Source organism: Vidua chalybeata, chromosome 4 (assembly GCF_026979565.1).
Source record: "Vidua chalybeata isolate OUT-0048 chromosome 4, bVidCha1 merged haplotype, whole genome shotgun sequence".
In the NCBI taxonomy this organism is placed as follows: domain Eukaryota; kingdom Metazoa; phylum Chordata; class Aves; order Passeriformes; family Viduidae; genus Vidua; species Vidua chalybeata.
In genome coordinates, this window is record NC_071533.1 from 4,061,021 (window position 1) to 4,086,226 (window position 25,206).

General features: G+C 39.8%; 2 protein-coding genes across 2 annotated transcripts in view; one reads left to right on the top strand and one right to left on the bottom strand.

Annotated features, from left to right (window-relative positions):
- MGAT4D (MGAT4 family member D) overlaps positions 1-7,915 on the bottom strand; it is a 33,422-nt gene extending 25,507 nt beyond the window's left edge. The window contains exon 1 of the mRNA XM_053940724.1: positions 7,897-7,915. The gene's annotated coding sequence lies outside the window, so the exon portion shown is untranslated. The remainder of the gene's footprint in view (positions 1-7,896) is intronic.
- A 5,431-nt stretch (positions 7,916-13,346) lies between these two features.
- On the top strand, positions 13,347-20,920 carry ELMOD2 (ELMO domain containing 2). The gene is made up of 8 exons (XM_053940725.1): positions 13,347-13,513; positions 14,656-14,684; positions 15,291-15,385; positions 16,146-16,275; positions 17,122-17,255; positions 17,825-17,893; positions 19,024-19,157; positions 19,526-20,920. The coding sequence occupies exons 1-8, from the start codon at positions 13,369-13,371 to the stop codon at positions 19,681-19,683; spliced, it is 894 nt and encodes a 297-aa protein (XP_053796700.1). The 5' UTR covers positions 13,347-13,368; the 3' UTR covers positions 19,684-20,920.
- The last annotated feature ends 4,286 nt before the right edge of the window (positions 20,921-25,206 follow it).

The window sequence follows — 25,206 nt, forward strand, 5'->3', positions numbered from 1 at the left end:
ATTGGCATATATACCTGTGGATACTGTAATTCTAGGACAGCAACATTTAAAATGGTTTTAAATGCTCTCTTGTGTTATCTCCTAATAGATACATTTTATGTATATAAAACTTCCTGCACTGCAGATTGAAACTGTTTAGAAACAATACCAATCTCTAAAGCCAATACTCATTCTCAAAACCAACTGATCATTTCTCTTAGCTCCATACACATATGCTTCCTGTATGATCAAAAATGCTTCCAGTCTCATTAACAATTTCTGGCAATATCTAAGAGCTGTGGAACAATTCTTCACTATCTCCTCCTAGCACTCAAACAGAAAAGAAAAAAGGAGGATTTGGCGTGGCAGAAAGGAGGGAAGAAAACACTTCGAAGTCTAGCAGTGAATCTTGTTGCTATTTCTTGATTTAGGTATGATAAGCTAAATTGCTTATCATACCTAAACACTGTTTCTTTTAGAAACTGAAATTTGGCTAATGGCCTCCTTAAAAGAAAACTATATAAGCACACTAACTGCAAAAGATCTTGTCATACTCTGTGCTTGGAACCACTGCTCACTGTGCAGGTTAATGAGGCATATTAAACCACCGAGGCATGCATTGCAGTAATAACTGGCTGTTTATTATCTCTCCATAACTGATCTGAGATACCTTTCTGAATCTTGTTACATGCTTTGCATGCTCAGGTTTTGTGCTCTCTAAGTAAGGAAGGAAAAAAAAAAAAAATCCCCAAACAATGCCTCTGTCTCAGGTCAGAACAGCAAGTTCTCAGGCAAACACTTAAATTCAACAATGTGCATTACCTTTAACTATTTTGTTTAGTCTTACAGCACAGTGTTATTTGTCTCTTCCAAAATGTCTACTTGCCTTTGACAGTGTCCACATCAGGAGCTACAAGGCAGTAGAGGGACTTTGCATTAACCCAGGGACATCAAAGAAAAGCACTGTGCCAGCAACTTGGAAGCAGAGGAGATAGGGTTCCTCTATTCCCATACAGAGCATACTGGGAAGAGAATCACAATACTTTCAATATTAAAACCAACACATGCCTTACAGACTTAAAGGCAGATCAAAGCTGACAACTGGATCTTAGAAACTCACAACATTGTCTAATGAACATGGACTCAGTCTTGAGTTTGGCACAGAATACTTTTTACTGAACAACTTACATACTGTAAGTGAAAATAGATAAGCAAACTTGTTTCAAAGAAAATTGAAACTTAAGCTCTAACAATATTTTCTTAAATGTTGGCAAACAATCCTCACTTTAGATTCGAGTATTTTTCTATATTGGAATGCACTGAAAAGTGATCTTAAAACATTCAGTCAGATCACCACCATATAGGAAAGCAATATTATTAAAATAAGTGAAAAAATATAGAAATTGAATGGATATTGTATGGTGTTCGGCCATAATTGGTATACTTTGGTTTTGAGGTAGTACTCATTCACTTCAAGCAATTGCTATTGCTTTGTTCTGGTTGGTATTTTAAATATTTAAATATTTTACTTCTCTTCCTGAGGTAGCAACAGCTACTAAATTATTCACACATTTAGTTAAATGCCTAGCCACTGACTAAGGTATTTCTCGACAAAACTCTGCTCCTCAAGACTCAGTGTACAACCCTAGGAAAGCATGAAGGTCATATGATTGCACTTGTCTAAGGTTATGATGAGACACTCTACAGCAAACAAAGAGAGGTCTGAAATGCTCCCTTACGCCTTTCTCTACAAAGCTCAACAATAACTGGCCTCCTTTTGTACCACGAGATTTATGGCTAAGTTCATCTACTCTTTAGGCACAGTCCTGCCTGGAGTAACAGTAAGAAGCAGCAGAATCTTCATTTAGTAAATTACACGGGTTGAAGCCAGTAAAATGACACAGTTTCTAAGTCTTTTTTTTCTAAGTATTTTTCTACTACTTTTCTAAGTCTTGGATATGAATTTTGATATAAAATTTTGGATCAGTAAATACTAAGCTTTAAGTGGACCATTTGAGGCTGTTGTATGTTGGAGGGTTTTTTTAATGCCAAAAATGCAGAACTGCACGAAGAAACTGAGTAAGCAATTGATAGACTGAAAAACTCTTTCCTTATCACACTGTGCATTTCAGCCACATCCCAACTGCACGTTGAGGCAAAACCTGAATGTGCAAGAACCTTTGTTTGCTCTCAGTGTCACTGGAAGGAAACGTACATATGAAGGGAAGATGTAGCCTACCAGTCAGCTGGGACAGCTGGGAAAGGTGGTGGTTAAACACAGCCTAGCAGTCCTAGAGAAGACAGGAAGATTGGCTTCTGCATGTTGAGAAATCTGGATAAGCTGCATTGGCTGAAGTGAGAGCAGTGTAATTCAAGACTTCCTTATCAAATCTGTCAATTTGCCACTATTTAATTGAACCTTTGAGCCAGAGTATGCCAGTTGGGACTGGACAGGAAACCTGCAAAGAGCTCCGTCACAAATGACAGAATCTCCTGGGGACCTGCACTGGGCTGCACAGCTGAAACAAAGCATAACACCACAGGCAGAAGATGAAAAGACGGAAACACAAGAAATGTGTAATCATGCTGCCTGGACTAGCATGTACATTACTGTATTTCAACTGGGGAAAAAAATACTTTCATCAGAAATACCTCCTTAATCCTTTGCAATGATGAAACTTCCTTCCCCCCTCCAATTTGTGGAACAAATTCAAAATGCAGATTTTAAAAAAGTGATTGATGAGCCTTACATACACTTCTGTGAATGTAATCATACAAGCAGTTTCTCTCTTGTTCACCCCACCTCAAAGGAATAACTAAAGAAATTCAAGTTTCACAGTGTTTGACACAACGTGTATATTAACATGCCTAGGTCCTTGTGACATCATATTTCAGCATCAGTTTCTTCTAACTTCCAGGAAAAGCTTACTTTTAATTTTCTTGGACAAAGAATCTCACAAATCTAGATAAAGAGGGCAGTAAAATGTTACAAACCAATTCAAAGAGATTTAATCTTGTAACCCTTGAGAGCAACATGAAGAAGCACTGCCAAAATAGATTATCTGTTTTACCTCGTTGCTGTGACTTACAAAAATTTCACTGTTATTCAGTAAAGACACCAAAATTTCTTTTTCTTCAGGAATACTCTTTCCTCTGAAGAAACCTTATGTAAGTTCATAATGAGTTTATAATGTGGTTTTGCCTTCTGTTTTTCAGGGGGAACAATTACTGCCTCCTGACATTTACTTTATCGTTTTTATATACCTGTGATTTTTTTTTTTTTTTTATGGACTAGTATTTATGTGGAAGACAATAGCTAAAACTATGAGAAAATCACTACATATTTTGTAAGTTGTATACAATTTCTCAGAACTCCAAACCTACATAGAGGGCGATTTTGTGAGAGCAGAAAATTTTGGTCAGGTGAATTAACAAATGAATTGTGACTCAGTTTCACAAGCAGAAACCTCTGCATCATCCTGACAACAGCCTTCCCTATGCTCAGCTACAGACTGTTTGTGTTAGACAGGTTTGGCTTGGGGCCTGGGGAGGGACCAAAAAGTTCACAGCAAAGCCACACAGGACATGGAACAGGAATTGCTGCAGCAGCCCAGCTGACTGCTCACTAACAGCCCTGCGTTCACAAGCACTCCAGTGGATGCTGAAGGAATCACCACACTACTTTAGACACAGCGTTTGCTTTCACTGAAGATCTGAGAATTACTTTTATATATTTTTTTTTCTGGCCCCAAAAATATCAGCATATTTAGTATGAAACCTTTGCTTAGATTTATAAAGCAATGGGAAAAGTGACTATAAAAACATCTTCCTAACCATAGTTAAAATATACACAGTATTGTCCACAATAACAGAAGTCTAGTGATTGTGGTAGATTCTGATCTCTTATTTTTAAGTGAATGAGCGAGTAGCATCTTCCTGCTATGCCAGTTTGAGTTATGTGTACTTGATTTTAGTCTCACAACTCCAAGTCAATACTCAGGCTGCACATAATAATCAGAAGCAGCACCAAAGAGCCAATTATTTACTGCTGTCATTGACAGTAAATACATTTCAACTCAAATCTCTCAAGCTACCTTTATTATAAGGTGTTTAAAGGTCACTTTAGCTTAAAGGTGACTGAAGGTTCTGATTTTTATTTGTACAGAATTTAGGACAGAGCCAATATCTGATTTAAACTTCTAATATTCAAGGGCTGAAAGGCTCTAAGACTGCAGACAAACTGAAGAATATTTTACATATTTTTATATTATAGAAATACTTAAGACCTGGTGCCCTGCCCTAGTTTTACAACACTTATTTACGATCCCAAAATCACTGCTTTCCAAGAAACAATTAACTAGACAGAAATCTGAGGGAATACTACAGACTACTGGTACTTAATGTGATAGACTGCAGTCAAAAAATCAATAAACATTTCAATGGGCAGAGCAGAGAAGTTAACAAAAGTTAGGGGAGATTTAACAAAGGTATGATAGAAAATGAGCCAGAAAACATTTGACAAATGGGAAAGAGGGATGGAGAGAGAGGGAAAGAGATGGGAGGGAGTTGAAAAGCTGCAACAGTACTCACAGTAACTGGTGGGCTAAGTGGAAAGGGCATTAGAAATGAAAATACACATCATAGTTTGAGAGGCACCAAAAGTGAAAATTCCTGTGGTGCTCTAGGCATGACAATGGAGAGCAAATTCAGTGCAGAAGGAAAAAAAACAGAGGTTTAACAACATCTAAAGAGATATGTGCCTGTTTTGAAGCAAAATATTTCTTTAAATATTTATTTAAAACCATTTTCTTAAACAAATACCCTGTGACAACAACCGAACATTAGTGGGTTTGCTCCCAATGCTTCTCTCTCTGTAGAAAAAAGTAACAACCTTTGTTATTGTTACCTATGGCTGGCTGTTCTTAAGGTTTTCTGGATGGGTAGAAGGCTTGTCTTCTAACACCCCTTGGGAGCAAAGACTGTATTTTCAGTAAAATAAATATAATACAAAGTCATTCACCACGTACTGCTACTTTCTCCTTTAGGTACTAATATTAACTATTTTATTTACACATTTGTGAGATTTACTAAGCTTAAGAAAGTCTAAAGACTACATATTCACATATGCAATGATAAAAGTTTGCTAAAAAACAGGTGCAAATAATAGTAATTAGGAAAATTATACCAGCTGAGAGGAATTAGTTACTCAGTTTACTGTGGAGGAGGAGCCAGCTGTGGAAAGAGAAGTTAAGACAACACATATACACCACAACACATTATCCCTCTTGCCCAAAACAAACAAACAAAACACAAACTAATAAAAACCCAAAGCAAAACAGCCCACTATGAAATGCCATCAGAGAGATGTCAAAAAGAAAGCGACATGAAAATGTAATGTCAGTAACGAGGAGTCTCAAAACATGAACCACAAGGTAACACAATGGTAACTGCAGACTGGACAAACATTTTCATTCTGACATCTCTTGGATCTCAGTCTCCCAAGATTTTTCCTCATTTTTCCCCCCTCACTCCTAGCAGGAAACATAAAATGTTATATGTTAAACAACCATATAGTTGACCTAAAAGGCAGCAGGATCAGCACTGCCTTGACTCTATTCAGTATGCCATTGTGAGGCCAAGATCTCTACCACCACTTTTATTTGTTACAGGAATAACCAATATAAACAAGTTATCTGCTAGCTGGAGTTGCATTCATCCCAGAAATTACTAAGTGGTTTATTCTAATTCTTCTGCACCTATAAAACCAAACCTATTATAAAGGTGTATGTAGGAAGCACTCTGAGATCCACTCTCTTTCCCTCAACCCATTGGAAAATACCATCAGTTTTATCTTTCCTATACTGGCTCAGAGAATCTTAGACGTGGCTTTCTGAAGATCTATTAGGCACATGCCAGCTACATAAGCTACTAAAAAGATAGTGTATAATTTTAAAGTTTAGAAATAAAATATAAAAATTCAGGTTTTTTTTCTCTGTGTTCCAGGCCTGGAAATATGCACAGGAAAAAAAGTGACTGTACATGAGGCACAAATACAATTGCAAGATGGATAATGCTGCTTTATCCTCCCTCAACAATAAAATCAAAACCGCTTCAAAAGTGACAGCCACAGCAATCACGTTTAGATTTTTCTTTCCATCCTAATGTAAGATGCTTGTTAGAAAAAGAGTTGAAAAAAATAAAAGAGGGGAAAAAAAAAAAGAGGAAAAAAAGAAGAAACTTTTATCGTTTCTTAAATTTAGGGTTGTATTTTTAATAGGGCAAGCATGGCCCAAGGATACAACCCTGCAAGCTGTTTCGCCAGGCTGTGCCTGGCTGCAGTTAAACCACGACCCCGTGGGGAACAGCCGAGACCCGCACGCCCAGAATTATACGCGGCCAAGCCTCGGGGGCAACACAGGTTCCTTATTTCCCCAGCACGTCCGGAGAGCTGAGCAGCTCCGGAGCTGAGGGAATGGGGCGACCCACCGCGATCCCCGGCGCAACCCCGGGCTCGCCGCCGCACGGAGGGACGGAGCCGCACGGAGGGACGGAGCCGCACGGAGGGACGGCCGGGGCGACCCCACTGCCGCCGGTAGCGTCGGGCGCGGCTCCGGGCGGGCGCAGCGGAGCGGGAGCCAGCGCCGCGCTGCCCCGACGGCCCGGCCGGAGGGGCACAGCAGGTACCACCGCGCCCCCCGCCCTGCGCGCCCCGCACACACGAGGCGGGACGCGGCCGCCCGCTCTCACCTCGGCTCCCCAGCCACACCGCGTACCACAGCAGGGGGAAGGCGGCGCCGAGGCACAGCGCCGGCAGCACCTGCCCGAGCCGCAGCCGCATCTCCCGCGGGCGCTGCCCGCAAGACCCGCACGCCGCCGCCGCCGCCTCCGTCCGGGCAAGGCGGGCCGGGCGTGCTCTCGCCGCGCTGCCCTGCCCGCCCCACCCCACCCCTTGCGCGGAGGGCCGAGCTCTCCCGCGGCACAGCGGCGTTCCCAAGGAGCGGGGTGTCCCCGCTGCATTTTGCGTGTCCCTACCGACGGGCGCCCGCTCCTCCTGCCGCCCGGCTTTCCCCCGGAGACGCCAGCCTCGTGAACGAGTGCCCACGCCAATTCCCGCTGGGAAGCCCCTGGCAGAGCCCTCCCCTGCCCTCAGCTTTCCCGACGCTCGGACCCACACCGAAAAACCTCTTGACTGCTCAGGACAAAAACGTCTCAGCACGTCGGCAGGTGCTGTTTAGCCCAAGTCATAACAATGACAGGAATAAGATGAACGTGTCTTTACAAACAGGTGCCGTGCATCTGCTTGTAGGTAGGGCCAGAGACTTGTAGATAAGGAAGTAACGAGAGAAACTACCAGTTTCAGAAAATGTTACTAATTGACAGGGACTACTGCTCAGCCAAGGTCATGCTTAATTCCTGAACTTCGAGAAAAAGAATAAAGACTTGATAGAACGATCTTATGCAAGGGGTGGTGCGTGTGCGTGTGTGTGCATGTTAAGGGAGACGTGTAGTGGGCGGATCGGGAAGTCTGTACCTTCCAAGTACCTCAGCCAATGGAGAAAGAAAGAGGGATAATAAGGGGGCTGTGTCCTCCAAAAATTTGAGAGACCCCATGGAAAATGCCTCATGGCCTCTCCCTTTGTCCATGAATAAAGTTACAGGACTCCTCTCTCTCCTTTTTGGACATAAACCTCTCGTGGCGTGAATTTTTTCTGCACAACATTGTAATGGTGAACATTATTTTGCTCATTCAAAACCAATGGGGCATTTGTTTGCATATTGCTTATAAGATTGTATCAGGAAGCCGAGCTGTGTACAATTAATACACACATTTAGCACAGTCACAGAGTCAGGTAAATAAACCAAGCTTTTCAGTTCACCTTTAAAGAGGAAGGAGGGCAAGAAGCTGCAAAATCTAACCTGATCAAATCTAATGGTACACTGGTACCTCTACCCTGATAACAGTATTATACTTCAGTCATTGTTCCTTGCTTCACACGTGCCTTTCCATTTAGACACACACACCCATTGCCTTTTTAGGTCTTCAGCAACCTATAAGAAAACAAAAAATTAGAATAGATGTTCAGAATACATCTTCTACAACATAGTTTATAAAGGGAACTACCTTATCTACCAAGGTTCCTGGAACCACTTATAGCAACATAGTTCTAATAGAACCACCTACATTTTATAAGCAAAAATGTTCCTCCTTCTTATACTCGATTAGCAGGTATTTAGTAGCTTTTGCTTTGACATGCTCTCTACCTGCTCACAAATCTATCATTCATTCTACAGCTATGATAAAGACAATATGCTTTCCCATTCTGTGCTGCAAACTTGCAGAGGACAGCTTCAGAAATCAGATTGGGCTTGGGTACCTCTCAAAAGCAGTAAGCTTTTTGCTATCTAAACTGTTCTCTACTTCCCTAATGTATTACTAGCATATATAATTCATTACCTTATTTACCCAGAGGACACAGTAATTTAGATAATTTGTTTTCTAAAAATATGCTTGTATTATTAATACAGTATCTCTTCTTTTCTTTTCTCTATTTGCTTACTTAACAATTTACCTCATTTTGTACCAAACCCCCAAATCATTTTGTGTGCAAAATGAATGGTGTGGTGCAAAGCAATGCCAAATCCTACAACAGTTGTGTCCAGACACAGGTGTGCTGGAGTCCTAATGTCAATGCTGCCTTTATGTGCCACTCTTTATACTAACAACAGTATAACTCTGTCCGTTTTGGAAATTTTAGACCTCACAAATTGTATCCTGTGGCTCTGGCAAGGTTAGCGTGACCTTCCTGTGTTTGAATTATGATATGGATGGATTTATATATCTGTTTACTAATTAGTTTGAATTATAAATGTTATTATTCATTAAAAATGCAGGAGACTGGCTAGTAGCCTCCATCAGTACACACATGAACTAAAAATCTCAGTGTGGCTCCATAAATTACTCTGAAGCCTCGGGTTAAACCTCACTATTCCTGTCCTGTACTCATTTGTTATGAACTTCCCTCTGCCTTCTGTTTCTGTGCCTTTGAAATATTTTACTGAGAAATCTTCTTTAAGCTACACTTGGGATATGCATTTATAATTGGCTAATAAGATGCAATGCATTCACGACACAATCCTCTTCTCCTACTGCCTCCCCATCACCATTTCCCTCTCCTAGTTAATAAACTAAAAGCTCAGGGCAGTAATTTTGACGGAGGGTCAATGTGGATTTTGGCACATTTGCAGTAAAATAGAGATTTAGAACTAAGAGGAGCAAATGAGCATTAAATACCCCCCCAAGTAACAAATAAAATGTCTTTATTGGTTGGTGTTCTATCTGTAATAGAGCCAAAGCAAACATGCAAACGTGTAAATGATGTGGTCAAGCAGGAGGGCTGCTGAAGATAAGATTAACAGAAATCCAACACACATTTAAGTTTAGCTTATGTTCAGGGCGAGTAAAGAAAAAAAAAAAAAGACAAGACTATCACATATTTCCAGAAACTAATAACAAACTGACATAGTGTGGGGGGACGTCCATGGAGACTGCCACTGACTGCATTTGATGTTATTTATTAAGGCAGCAGATACACTTACTCAGCCGTGCTAGAGTTGTGGTGACCATTTACTTGATGTTCACTTTGTAGACGAGCTCATTAACTTGCAATGAGGTAGTGCATTAAGTGTTCCTCAAAAAAAAAAAAAAAAATCAAAAATGTCATGACTGAAACTGCACTTGGACCTACTTGCAAACGGGGTCCCTTATCTGCTTCATGTTTTCACAGTATCTCCCTCCCAGGGCTCTCTTCATATGTTATTTCACATGCTCAAGAACTGTGTATAACTGGAATAAGTTGTGCTGGGGGTTTTGGGGGGTGTTAATTGTTTCAGAGCGGTTTTACCTCCCATCAGCAGACTTTCTGCATTTTTGGCAAACAGATCGTCTTTAAAAAGACTCTACAGAAGAACACGTTGCTGAGTGACCTGTAATGCTTAACACTAAGAAAGTGATTCAGTGGACTGGTTTCTCCTTACCTGCAAGAAAGAGTTCCTAAGCTTGTCCTTGTGCTTTGTACGTGAATATCTCTTCTTGTTCAGATGAATGCTCCACATTTTTATACTGTTTTCACACATCTGTGTGTAAGCAAGGGTAGAGAAAAGAAACATTAAAGCAAATATTTGAAATAATACAGGCTTCTGGCTGAGCCAAGCAGTAGATTATTTTCCATGTCCTTCATCTGCAAAGGTAGAGGAACAAAGAATAACTACCAGTAATAATACATAATAGCTGCTGCCACAGAAAGTTTTCTGACTAGAGAGAGATCCAGCTGCTGTTATTTGCCCTGAAATGGTCACCCAAGAAATGGGATTTAAAAAAAGTAAACAGGTTATGATCTCTACTTCAACCAAAGTCTCTGTGAAGGCAAAACTTGAAGGCAAATACTAAACACAAGAGGAAGGTGGATTTTTTTTTTTTAAGCTACTGCATGGTATTTTTGACTGTCTTAATATAATTTATTAATTGACTGCACATGATGATACAGAAGCATCTTGCATTATTCAAGTGCTAACATTTGTAGAAAATCAAACATGCTTGCTGTCTTGCAATTTACAAAAAGCTGTGAAAAAAACTGTCAAAAAAGCATGCTATAATATTTTTAAATAATTACAGATTTTACTTTAAAATACAGATTTAAAGCGAAGAAAACATCATATGAGCAAAAATAAGTGTAAGACTAAAACTTGCATCTTTTAAACTCACATTTCAGAAGTGCTTAGTTTAAACCAAGACCTTAAAATATGTCAAGCTTACCTCAACAAATCTAATTCTATCACAGAGAAGTGTTGTGCAATGCACTGTCAACACCAGATATTCTACACGTCAGTCCTGGAGACTGGAAGCAAAGAAAACAGAAAAAAACAATAATCCTGTACTCTGTGTATGTATTGTTACAGTAAATCACAATAGAAAGTGGAACAAATTCCAAAACTTGTAGTAAAAGTTACTTTGGTTCTTAACATTCCACACAAAATGTAATTTCTGTTTAAGTATAAATGTAATGAAAAAAATATTCATATTGGTATGAAGCTATTTAATCCCTTAAAAGATCCCATGGAAACCCTTGAAGCAGCATCAGAGTTTAATTTTGGTATTAAAAAACCAACATAAGTCTCATCAGCCAGAAATTTCCCTGTGTTATTTGTGCAGACCCACACTTTAAGGTTGCACCTGCTGGACTTCCTAACATTTCAGTAGCTCATAATTTTAATGAACTACCTCAGTGAAATCCATGCAGTGGGCACAAAGACTGTGAGGAAGGACCTGTGTTTGTTCACGCCCTTGTGTTTGTTCACATTGTTGCAATTCTTCTGCCTCCCCAATATCAAACCAATACCCTTCAGCTGCTGGTGTAGCCAGGGCTCCTCTGACAAGATGATTTCAGCCCAGCTATGTTTAAATATCACAGCAGCAGTGCGCTGCCAAGCTGTCAGATGGGAGGTGTAGCACAATTTTTCTTTCCCTGGGTATTTGCTCGGAGTTGTTTCATACACAAACTAGGTGGGAGCTATAGTTTGCACCCAGGTCCTGGAATACAGACAAATTTCACTCCTCCAGTTTCTGTTACCAGTTCTTAGGCACTGGATCTTTGATTATTTAAATATGTATTTCCTGCAGTTGGCTACCTTGGGAACAACTTATATACAGGTAATGTGATAAAATCATCCTGTCATCAAGAATACTTTTAAATAGAGATAAATACTTTCAAGCTTATTTTCACACAATGCTGCAATGCTGTGGAAGCCAGATTGCTCACCAGGCAGTTGCATTGCCTCTTAACATGCAACGTGCACCCCCTGTCCTCGCAGTTTTTAAGTGTAGGAATAAGATATGCAAACAATTGAAGTTCACACATCAATAGTTTCCCCACATGAAACTGTGCACCCCTATGAGTGTAGGAACCCAGAGAGAAGGTGCCAAACAAGTTGGTCCATGCTCTGAAATCCTCTGTGGGACATAGGCCATCAGACATGCTGTGTGGCTTTTGATTTAGTGTAAAAGTTACTTCAATTTCCACACACCAAAAATATATATCAGAATGCAGTCAAGCAAGTCTGCCAGCTCCCTTACAACACTCCAAATTTTGCATACAATTCTGTGTTCAACCCATGTTTACTGAAACAATGAATACAATGGAAATAGTGACTGAAACGAAATAGAACACTCAGGCTGAACCTCCATTCAGCAAAGGCAAGGCAAGATCTATGGCAACACACTCCCTAAAATCATCTAACCCAACTGTTGCAAGATGCAAAATAAGTAAAAATTTTCTTAAGAAAGAGTATCCTTTGGTGTATTGATCTTTATCTACTTTCAAGCCTAAGAAGCAAGAGGGGAGATTTAACTCATGAAACAAGAGAGCACCCAACAAGCTCTAGGTGCTGTCTAGGTGTTCTACCAAAATTTATTTTTTGGTAGAAATGCCTTGTTGTGATTTGAGACTGGACAGGCTTCAATGTTCTCAGACCCGGGGGAGTTTAACAAAGCTTGGGAAGAAGGATGTACCACTGAGGACAAAGTGGATGTCCCATAGTGCACACCAAAAACACAGAATTTAGGGGCCACAAGGACATGTGGCAGAACTCCCAGGATAAGGAAGAAAGAAACGGAGACAACTCAGTAACTGCGCTGAAATCGGCTGCCAGTGGGTAACAGGAATTCCGGCAGGGACAGATCCCGACCGGCTCACAGAGCACCGGCACAAAAACCCACCGGCCACAAAGGAGAGACTGAGCAGGGGTTCATTAGAGAGGTGAGAGAACCATTGACCAGTAGAAGACAGAAGAACACTGATTAGTATGAGAATCGTGTGACTTGGAGCCAATGAACACCAATCCCTTTGTTTGCTAAAACAGGAAACAGTTCTGATAGTTGGAGCGCTTAATCTGTGGTTTATCTGTGGATTAACCACCCAGGCTTGTGCAACTCTGACACTCGATGTCTCTCACTACACAGCACACCGATACTCTCGAGTGTCTCTCACTATCGGCTCGCTGCGCACCGGGCGATCAGTCCGGTTTTTGCGGGCAGCAGCCACAGCGCTGCCCGGCCCGGCGGGGCAGGAGGCGAGCGGGCCAGGGAGCAGCAGCGCCCCAGGCCCATAAGGGCCCCCGGGGAAGGGAAGCCGCTTCCCCGCCGCCACTTCCGCCGCGTCCCGTGCCCGCGATCGCTTCCAGGTCGGGAGCCGGCTTCCGGCGGGACGCGGGGGGCGGCCGGGCCCCGCTCGCTCCCCGCCGTGCTCTGAGGGGCCGCGGCCGCCCGGCCGTGAGGGGCGCGGGCGGGGGCAGCGCCCGGGGCCGGGCGGGGGGGGGCGCCGCCCGCGGAGGAAGATGTGGGCGCAGGTCTGGGCGTTCCTGTACAGCAACTACTTTCGGTTCTGGCTGAAGTGGATCCTGCGGCTGCTGACGGGCAAGTGCGAGCTGCAGCGCCTCCTGGGCGGCGCGGAGGCGGGCGCGCGTCGGACGCTGAGCGTAGGTAATGGAGGGGCCGGGGGCGCCAGGTTGCCTCGGAAGCGCCGCGGTCACAGGGTCATTTATCGTGGGGGAGACCTCCGTCGTCATCGATTCCAGCCATTTGCCCAGCACGGCCAAACCTAGCACTAAAGCGCGTCTCCCAGTGCCGCACATCGTTCAGATCTCTCCGGGAATGGTGGTGACTGAACAGCTGTCCTGGGCAGGCTGTTCAGTGCTTGACAGCCCTTTCGGTGATGACATTTTCCCTGATATCCAACCTGAACCTCCCCTGGCACAACCTGAGGACGTTTCCTCTCCTCCTGTCGCTGGTTACCTGGGAGAAGGGATCCACAGCCTGTCCACAGCCTGCTTTCCAGTGGTTGCAGGGAGCGCTCAAGTGCCCCCTGAGCCTCTTGCTTTGCAGGAGCTGGAAACCAGTACCTGGCATGCATCCCCAGAATCGTATTTTCACTCTTCCTTTCATCCCAGCTGTCCTGTGAGATTTCCAAATCAATGCCAGAACTAGCTTCCTTGTCTGCTTACTAAAGAAATTCCAGCGTCATCAAAAAGTGAATCGTACCGTCTCCCCCAGAGCCTTCCCATCACTTTGTGTATATGCTTTTACCTTCCTTCACTAAAAAAAAATCACATTGAATCGACATAAATGCATTTTTTCTGGAGGTGAGGAAGGAAGAGTGATTTACCTTGCAGCTCTGCTCGATGCAGAATTTTGATCTAAAATAGCAATTCAAGAAACTACTGAACATTTTTGTGGTTTTACAGTAAATTGTGAAAGTGACCATACTTCCTTACTCTTCAGTAATAACCATTAAATAATGTCTGAGAACAGGAAAATACCAATATAATTGATGTATTTATCTCCTGACACCTTTTCAAATTTGTCTTTGTTTTGTACATGTAATTGATGCTTTAAAAAATCCAAATCTACTTTCAGCATTGCACTGAAGAGTTATAAAAAGATCTGTGTAAATTAAGACATTCTCTTACCTGATAAACTGTTCATTTTAGGATTGATTTATTTTTTATTACATGTATAAAAGGGATGTAAAATTTTATAACACTTATATACTCAAGAACACTTACTGACAATTATTTAAAACAGTTCAATTTAACAGTGAAATCTACTTTTTTTCCACATTGCAGAACATTCACTGGAATCATCAAAAAATAAGGTAAGAGAGACTAGAGATGAAACTGTAATAAAACCTTTTTTCAGAGACCGATCCCAGAAAAATAACACATGCATTTACTTTTTGAGAGGGGCGAACTGAGGAGGAGTAAAGGACAGAGAGAAGAAAACTTGGAATTTTTGTGTTGTGTGCTAGGTCTATTTAAAGTTTCCCCAAAACAATCCCATGTCCCTTCAAACGTTTATTTCATTGAAATCTCAGCTTTGATAGCTACCTGTCTCCTAATTCTGAAACATTTTCTTGGCTGCACTTGTTTCAGTTGGGATTAGGAAGAACATAATTCAGCAGCTGAAAGCAAAACAAGAACCTAGACCAAGCAACTCTCCAGCTTTGTATTGTTTATTCTTTATGCAACTCCTATGTAAACATTTTTTGTTTACAGCCTGACAAAGTACAAATCATGCTTTCATGTAATTATTGCTGATCTTTTATATGCAGTCTGAGCCTGTGCACTGTAAGCAATTGCCTTAAACTGACCCTTTTCCTCTTATAGTAAATAATACACACAACAGATACACAGAAGCTGAGCAATAATAATAGATGATGTCTTCATTCCTCATGAAGTCCTTTACTGTGTTAACTGCCTAGGTTTTAAGAAATGCTGTACATGTTGAAGAAGCTGAAGTGGAGAAGTGTGTCAGAGACGTAATGAAAGCAAAGAGGATTGAACAGAAGGACACAAGGTGGGTTTGGAAACCTCTCTCTGCTCTCACTTGTTTGCATGTTCTTCCAGTTGCTTGACCTGATGCAACATTCGTATTCAACGCAAGTATTCGGAATGAAATCTGAAAATGAGGTGTGGTTATGTTCTCGTCAGTTCTAGAAAATAAATTGCAAAGCTTAATTCATGTGGATTTGGCATTGTTGTGTCTCTGTTTTGCAAGTCCCTTCTGTTACTCCACATTTCTAAGTAGTATGATCATTGCATAGGTTGATTACAAGAACTGTATAATTCCTTAGATATATTTGAGAGAATATAGTGATGCCTGATTAATGTTTGCATTCATCTGCATAAGTAATTAGTGAGTGACAGGAAATAATCAAAATTTCTAAAATTTCTTTTTTTTTTTTTGTATGTAAGACTTACAAAAAGTTTGGGGGTAGGTGAAGGTACCTTACAAAAGGTTTGGGGTTCGGTGATATGTGGAGTTTTGCATCATAACAGATTTTAGCTGTTTCTTTTCCCCCATAATTGAAGGTAATAGAGTCTGACTGCAGCACTGGAATCAGCTAGGGATGTTTAATGATGCTAAAGATGTTAAGTACGTAAAGATGTTAAAGTATGTACTTAACAGTATGCTGTAGTTTGTAAAGATACACATGAAGCACTTCCTAATTCTGCTGTTTACATTGCTTTAACATAGGAAAGGTCTTATCTGAAAATTCAAGCTATAATTTAGGCCTATTTAAAAACTTCTTTATGGTGTTTTGTTTTTATTTCAGGTTTAAGACAAATTTGCATATATCCTTACTACAGATATCAGGTTATAAAAAACTGTATTTGAATGTGGAAAACCTAAGGAAGGTCCCATATGATTCAGAAAATGAAGAACACGAGGAACAATTAATTGAGGTGAAATAATTTTTAAAATACATGTGCTGTTTGTTTGGGTTTTTTCCTCTCCAAGTCTGACACCTTAAAAGAATTTATTGGTAGCATTCTTACCAGCTGGCCTGTTTAAAGCTCTTTTCTACTTACAAACTGCAAAGCAGAACTGCAAACTACAGAAATGAGACATTAAAATAAAACCTCAAAGGAAAAAAAAAGTAAACTAGAGTTACCTGCAATGGAGTTATTTTGTGTGAAATCAGACATAACAACAATATATGTGTAGAAAAATAGATTTGTGATGTGTCACTGAAGAATCACTAATAAAATAATAGTAGTATAATAATATAAGCTTATGCACACATCTAACTTTGTAAACTGCTAATTACTAAATAAAAAAGACACTAATTTTTTTCTCATTACTGTATCCCAGTCAACGCCAAGGAAGATAGTTTGATGCTGGAAGTTAAAGTCTATTTTCTTAGCACTTCATAATTATCTCAGCTTGCTATGGAAGCCCCAACACTGACATGTTAAATTGAGGATTTATATTTCAGTTTGTAGCTGTCCTATTACAGAAGTGATGCATAAATTAATTTCTGAGGTGAAACAAGTCTTTGTTTCTTTGGTATTCATACAGCATCTTTGTCTGTGAAGGGAAATTACCACATTCAATGTTAAACATAATAACTTCCATAATTGCTGAAGTGAGCCATTGCAGCAGACTCCAGATTGCCACTAACAGAGAGAAGCAGCATGCAGATTGTACCCTGTTCCCTGGGCAATGGTTCCTAGTGTGCAGCAGCAAGTGTTCTGAATTCTGTGACTTGGAATACTTGAGCAGCATAACATGGAAGTATATTTGTGCAGCTCTGGCATTTGCTGATGCCTCACGAGAATCTGAAGGCCAGAATCAGCAAACAGTGGTGTGACATCGGCTTCCAAGGCGAAGATCCTAAAACAGACTTCAGAGGAATGGGGCTGCTGGGCTTAGTGAATCTGGTGTAAGTGAAAAGAAGTATTTCGTTCTTTTTGTAACTAATTTTCTCTAGTTAATGCTATTTCTAATAAAAACTGATTAGAAGCAAATAGAAAGTACATGTTCAGCATTTCTAGTGGCTGCACATTGTAACCATGTGATGTGGTTGGGTAAGGACAAGAAGTGAGGGAAGGGACAGAAATCTGCCCAAGACATCTTATTTCTTTGTTGCCTTAGGATAGAGTTGGTAGGTTGTACCTAACTTGTCAAAAGCTTTAAAAAGTCCTGAATGTAAAAATTCCTAGTGTAATGAAAAATAGACAAGTTTACATATCTTTGCTAAGCTAACTTTTGGACTAGGTTGATCTTCATATTTGATGTCCAGATCACAATGTTTTGGGGTTTTTTTTTTCTAAGTATTAGTTCATGCTGAATATAATTTATTTTGCTACCTTTTCCTTGGTTTTCATTTTGTGCCATTTTCCAGTTACAGGCTAGTTTTCACCTTTAGTTCAAAACTACAGATTTTAATGTTGACATGAACACAGTATTTTTTTTTTTTGAAGAATTTAAAATAATATTTTACACTGCCAGGTATTTTAGTAAGCATTACACCAATGAAGCTCGTCAGATCCTTTCTCGGTCAAATCACCCAAAGCTGGGGTAAGTAACTCTAGAATTTTTTCTGGCTGCTTATATGCAAAAACTTACGTGAAGTCTGCTAAACATGTGTCCAGAAAATAAAGAGGAAAAAATACACATGGGCTTTTTCCATTAAAGAATGAAAAAAAGGGTCAATATAGAAAGGTGTGAGAAACCAAACATAGAAAAGCAATTTCTAGCTGGGAACTAAGTGCAGGTTTTTTTTTTTTTTTCAGAATAGATTTGTTGGGGCAAAAATGTTGCAAAACGTCATCTTTATTTAATATAGTAAATGCCTTTAACATTGTAGTTAGTTTTATTTATGGTAGACTTAGATTAGATTTAGAAATTCTTATTTGTTTTTCATCTTCTTACTGATCCTGTGTTGGGATAGGATAGATTAAGGACCTCTTAAGGTCCTTTTTTTCCCCCTAGGTTTCTGCTCTGTAATAAGTATTAACCAACAGGTGGTTTGTTGTTCAACTTTACATTTGTTTTTGAAACCTTTGCATATTTAAGCATTTAGCTAATTTTACAGGGAAATACACTCTCAAACCAGTCAGATATAATAATCTGATACATCTAGCCCCTAGTTAACTTGATGACCTACCAAAAAACAGGGGCCCTTCATGACTTTGATTGTAAATGACATTACCCTGTGCAACTCTGTCATGAACAGGATATAAAAGACTTTTTGCTCAATTACATAAGCATATAACTGGCACAAATTAATTAATTTTTACTTTTTTCTTCTCCACGAACACTTTAACTGTTATTTAAGAATTTCTATTATAATACTTTTTATACCATGCAACAGAAAACCAGATTCCTTCAGCTTGAATAACAGGTTGAAATAGCCATTCCATTTACACTGCAACAATGTTTTTTACATCCAATTTTTAATGTTCCAGCAGATCTAAGGATTTCAAATTAATAAGTTGAAGTCAGTGTTGATTAGCTTTGCCATCTCAATATTACAATAACTTCTACGTGGTTGGACGCACCAGGGAACGGTCTGTAGATTGGAATCAGCTCATCAACAAGTATTACAAGGAAAAATTTGGACTATCAAAGCTATCCTAAAGCAGAGTGTGCCAGGGAGCCTTTTAAGTCTCTCAGTCCCTAATGTAAACCCATGATTTGTGTTGCAGGTACTCCTATGCCATAGTTGGGATCAATCTGACAGAGATGGCGTACAGCTTGCTCAAGAACGGTGCTTTAAGGGGTCATCTCTACAACATGGTCTCTGGGTTGCCACAGATGGAGCACTTCCATCAGTTTTACTGTAAGTATCTGCAGCTGCTCTAGTACTCAGGGTAGGCCACAACATAGAGTTTGGGCTCTCTGGAGTGCATTTCCACTCTTTTCTCATTAGCCAGGGCAAGCTGTTTGTCTTCTGCATCGGGTGTTGGAAATGCACCTGCTGCTTAAACATTGTGTTGCAGAAATGTACATTTAAGGATAATTTCTGTGGCTTTTTATATTTCAGATACTCCTGTCTGAAAAGTCAGTATTTGCAGATTTATTTTTTTATTTATTATTACAGCATCCAAAAGCTTGCTGTAGATCAGGATGGGACAGTTCTTGTTGTAAGGGGTTGAAGAGAGTCTAAAGGATCACTCTAGGACTGGCTGTATTTTATTTTCTTCACAGGTTATCTAGTTTATGAGTTTGACAAGTTCTGGTTTGAAGAGGAACCAGAAAGCATTATGCACTTCAACCAGTACAGAGAGAAATTCCATGAAAAAATTAAGGGACTTCTACTGGATTACAGTATGGTACTGACCTTACAAGATACAAAGAAACCTTAATTCCTCTGCAGCATATGAGGTCCTGTATTAAAAATTAAGTGATGCATTTGGATGGAAATTTTGTGTGTTTCACCAAAAACTGTTTAACAATAGAACTTTTTTTTTACATTAAAAAAGAAGAAAATTAGCAAAATTCAGTTAAGAAAGCTTGGACAATCAACCTCTATTTACAGGTATTTTTATGCTATTCTCCAAAGGGCAGCTTTTTGAAAAGGAAGTGAAACAAAACCCAACCAACAAACCAACACAAAAAATAACCCACAAATCTCAAGAACCTTTGGATTGCTTACTTTTACATTTTCTTTTATACTTCTTGGTGCAGAAAGATGAAGCAGGTATTTATGCTGCACCATATTTTCTATGAATGGGTTTGACTGTTAATGGTCTTTTAAAAGACAGTTTAAATTCCGCTTTTCAAATTTGAATTTAAATGACAACCTTTTAATGTAACAGTTGAAGTTCAGCTTTTAGTTGAAATTGTTGTGGTTTTAGATTTTTTGTGTTCTTGTTCCTTTGTATGTCATTGATAGTTCAGTCAACAATGTTAAATTTCTTTGTAATTAAGAGGTCCTCAAAGGAGATGTATTATTTGTTTATAATTTTGGAAAAGAGGCTTAATCCATCAGCATATTGTACTTACTTGTATTCTGGTACTTACTAGAAATTACTTCTGGAAAGGAGGTTTATCCATGGATTTGTACCAGCCAGTTCCTATGCTTGGAACAAGTTTAGTTTGCAAACAAACAAAAAGAACCACGAGTCATCAGCATGAGGATAAGATCCTCAGGCTAAAGCTACTCTTTCCAGAAGTATTCCTGTTGTAAAGACTTTTGATTCTTTCTAATCTGACTTCAAATGATGAGGATGATTCACTCAGAATCTGTTGTCAGCCCTTTCTTTTAGCAGCTACGGGGGTATTCTTAGTGGGAGGTACAACAGATTTACTTTAGCCCTTTTATAAATTTAAAAAAAAACACCCTTTATTGCAGCTGCAATGCTTATTTTGTGAAAATAACTTCACATCTGGGTACAAGTCTAAAAAAGATGTATTTTCCATGGAGGGGATGCAACTTTGATGTGTTCCTTAGTCTCGCCATCCTCAGACAATCTAATAGATAGAACTTCATGTCTGTATTGTGACTAATTATTGCTTAGAGCAACTTTAAATGGATTTGGTATGACCATCACTTTGTTTTCTAAGACCTTCTATTAAATAAGTGCCTTCTGCTGTTTTCAATCAGCTTTTTATTTTGATTATTCTAACTAGATCACAGCCTTAGAAACTTGAGTAATTTGAGAAAGATTTTTTTCACCTTATACCTAAACAGGTCACAGTGGCACAAAATGTGTATGTTGATACAAGCTTTCATATATTTTTTTTAATCATCTCAGGTAAACTTGTTAATTTCTAGTCAATGACTACTCCAGAAGAGATTCCTGAAGAATATAAGCACTGAACACAATGAATGGAAGCATGAGGAAAAAAAAAAAAAAAAAAGACAACCCCCTGTTTGTAATGAGTGTTTTTACACTACATAAGTATGAAATATAATATGTAATACTGCATTTCTTGGAGATCATCAAAACCCACCTGGACATAGCCCTAAGCAGCCTCCTTTGAGGGTCCCTGTTTAGGCAGGGGATTGGATTTGGTGATCCCCAGAGGTCCCTTCCCACCCCAGTAATTCTGTGATCCCGTATTGTGTCAGTAGTGACTTGTTGTGTGCTCTTGATCCCTTAAATGCAGGGATCTCTTGCTTGTGGGGAAGCTCCTGGTCAGGGTACACAGTACATGTGTATGGGGTAACACAGTTCTCTTTTCTTTTTATGATACCTTAGGTACAAACAAGAGTCAGACAAGTTGAATGTGTTCAGGGTGTGGAAGGGTTCAGTCTCACCTCTGTTGGGTTGATGCTGTTCTACCAATATAAAAAAAAAAAAAAATCCCAAAAACAACAACAACAAAACCAACACTGTGAAGATGCACACAGGGAGAGTATTTATGGTTTGCCCTGGCTTGTTAACTGAGCAGCTGAACTGACGAGATTAGATCCAAACTGACAATGGGACGCCCAGTTCTTTTGCTACTCCCCTGTACGTGGATCCTGGAATACTCACCAGTGAAGAGCTGAGCTCCTGTGGAGAGCATTCTGGGATTCAGGTCCTGTGGTGCAGCTCTGTTTCTCTGAGCTTTGCAGACCCTGGACATGCCAAAAATCCAAGGAAGGAAGTGGAAAGCGACCCAGCTGGTTACTTTCTAGTCCTGTCTCCTGTTGAGTTTGTCTTCATTAGTAACTTTCTCTACTGCTTGTAGATCTCCTTTGCAAGCAACACATGATTGACTTCTTGAATTCCAGAAGTGATCCCAATTACGTTTGGCAGCAGCAGCAAAGGAGATGCTATTTGTTTTCATCTACTCACTGCCAGCTAGTTACAAAATCGTTTGAGCCACCTCTAAAGGCTCCCCTGAGCTACGTCTGCAAGCTTTTTTTTTTTCAACAGTTGCAAAAGCAATCTACACCCTTGGCTTTCCAGCACTGAAACTTTCACTGGGCTCCTTGCTCATTGGGAGACTGACATTTAACTATTGCTGAGGCTTCTAAAGCCCAACCATAGAGTCTCAGGGTTCCTGTCACACACCTGAGATGTTTTAATGTCAAATGTAGTTCAAGCTTTTAATAAGATGCATCTTTGCTAGTTTTTTTTCTTCTTAAATCAGTGGGTGATCTGGGAAGTAAACTGTGGCAGTAAACCCAGGCATCATCAGGTGAGTGAGACATAAGGGAATACATTAGTTTGCATGCAGTAATTAAGGTCAATGTTTGTGTTAGGCTCCAGTGCACCTTCCCTGGAAACAGTTAGAATTTGCATGTGGTTTTGTATGATCAACTAGCCCAGTAATTCTGTCTAGGAGTCACTCACTAGATGTAGACTAATACTGGCTGTCCCTGTTTGCACCCCTGGTAGGTTAACTGTATTATGGTGGTAGCTAGAAAATGTATTGAAATAGGTAAAATTGTTTTTAGAGAAGGCAAGGACGAGGCTTTACTAGTCCAGTGGTATTCTATGCTAACTCTGTTGTAAGGTGACAATCCTAAGGTTATGGAAGACTGGAAATGGAGGTAGGCCACTTTTCTGCAAGTTGATACCATCTTGAACATCAGAATTTGTTGCTCACAGGTTATCCTAAGAGTCTTAAAAACTCAGTGAATTATTTATTAGTCGTCATGTTTTAAATACATGTTATCTTATTAGATCTTGCAAGTGCTGTTAGTTTTCTAACTTGCTGCCTCTTTAAAACATTCACTATGTGAACACTTGTATGCAATAGTATTAAAAAAAATTTAAAACAGGAGACAAGGTGGTTTTCTAAATTTGTTGTTGTTCCTGTAGCAAGTGTTTAACAAACTACTTTCACTTTTGTTGTTTAGTGTATGCTTGAAATGTGGTGCCACTCTATGAACAAATTAATCTGGAGATAAGCAGAAGTTTACTGCAAGCAAATGTAAAACTCTAGTCTTTCACTAAGTAAACATATTGTTTCAGAAGTAACTAACTTGATTGCAAAGCCATCTGAAGACAGTGCTACATAGGAAGAAAGAAACAATCTTTTTAAACTGCTTGTGTTTCAGTCATCTGATACAGCCATGGAAAGAATAGGGCATTTTGTCCTAAAGGGCAATAGTAAAAGGGGCCAATTTAAACATCCCAGGTAAATAGTTTCAGACTTTCAGTCTTTGAAAAACAAAACAAAACAAAACAAAAACACAACAAAAATTAAACACACACACACAGCTCCATTGGTTTTCCAGGTTTTCCGTCCTAGTTTAAATAAAATTTCACAAAAGAAATTACTTAGCCTTTTTTTTTTTTTAGGAATGATGATGAAAAAATTTGTGTTTAGCAGTCAGTATCCTTGACAATACTGCTAGTGACGTGTGGTGAAGGTGTAGCCTGTGGTTTCTTTCTGTCACTCCTGTTTGTGTTGCTGTTAGCACCATGGAGAGCTGTCTTTGGGCTGATGTTTCTTGTGCCAATCTAGATACCGTCTTTCTCTAGGGAATTCAGAGCAACCCAGCCCGAGAAAACTTGTGGGCAGTTTCTTCTTATGACACTGTGCTTAGATAGCTGCGTACTAATAGGAATTCCTGTTTACCACAATATAAAAGCAATAATGTATACTGTGATGTCTGTGTAATAGAGATGTTTACAATGGTAGCAAATAAAGAATGGGTTAGTCCAAAATATTGTCAACAGTTGTGTCTTTGGCCTGCTAGAAAATTTTCAGTAACAATTTTCAGTTTCATGCACCTGCACTGGGATATGAGTGAAAGCTTTACCCTACTTTTTTCTTTCCCCCATCCTCCTAACTCACCTGCAGCTTGCCAAGAGGTCCTTGGTTCTCGATCCTGTTATGCTGATGGGCTACTGTACTCTGCTGCAAGTGGTAGAGGTTTATTACTGCATTTCAGTTGCTTGTAAAATCTTCACTTGAAAAGAAGCTCCGTCTCAAACTTAAAAAAAAAAAAAAGCACAAAAATTAAAAAAAAAAAATCCACAACACAAAAAAAGCCCCTACCAAACCCAAACTCCCAAACCCCACAACAATGACTTTATTTGGAGGACCTGGAAGTTAACTCTCAGAGGCAAATCAAAATCTGAGCGTTTTTGCTCAGGAGGAACAAAATTTAAAAGCTGGAGAACCATTCTGGAGATAGAAACCCTCAAATGTTGCTGGTTTGTTGGGTTTTTTTTCAGACTCTGTATCTTCTGGCATGTCTTCATACAAGCCATGTTAAATAATTTACTTGGGGTTTTTTAGTTTACTTGTATCTCTCAGGCAGCCTTTATTTCTCCTCCTGAATTCTGAAGAACAAATGCTTCTATTAATGTACTGAAATGCCATTCCATGAGAACTACAAGATCTCACCCGTAGTGATTTTTTATTTCTGCAGAAGCACAGAACAATCCCTGCCACCACAGGAACATCCCAGTCCCCCAAACTCTGAATGTCAAGTTGATCAGTTATGCAAATGTGTTATTTTAGAAAATAGGACAAGCAAGCAGCTATTCAGGAAATTTAAACTGAGATCTTGAGTACCACAGGAAAGAGAAGAACCAAATCGTAATTGTCTTCTGAAGTGACATACTTTTGAGATATCTGCCACCATTTATCAGGAACATCTTGCAGTGCTCTTAAGACTGACTAAGCTGTATTTCACAGCTTGTATTCCCAGCTCTGAGCCACTCCTGCACAGCAATGCTGCTGCTATCAGCACATATTGCAATTTTCTATTATTAACCATTTTCCAGTGTAACATTCACTGCCACGTTTTTTTTATTATTTGCTGTCAGGCCAATTTCTGGCTCTGCTATTGAATAAATCAGCATTTTAAATTGTGGCAGTTTTGGCTGGGGTAGATTTCATTTTCTTCCCAGAGGTTGCTATGGGGCTGTGTTTTGGATTTGTACTCTACACAGGGTTGATAACACAGAGGTGTTTTCGTTACTGCTGAGCAGGGC

Coding starts and splice junctions, on each gene's coding strand:
- ELMOD2 (XM_053940725.1), top strand. CDS start 13,369: ATGTGGGCGCAGGTCTGGGCGTTCCTGTACAGCAACTACTTTCGGTTC. Junction 14,685..15,290: donor TGGAATCATCAAAAAATAAG/GTAAGAGAGACT, acceptor TTAACTGCCTAG/GTTTTAAGAAATGCTGTACA. Junction 17,894..19,023: donor TCAAATCACCCAAAGCTGGG/GTAAGTAACTCT, acceptor TTTGTGTTGCAG/GTACTCCTATGCCATAGTTG.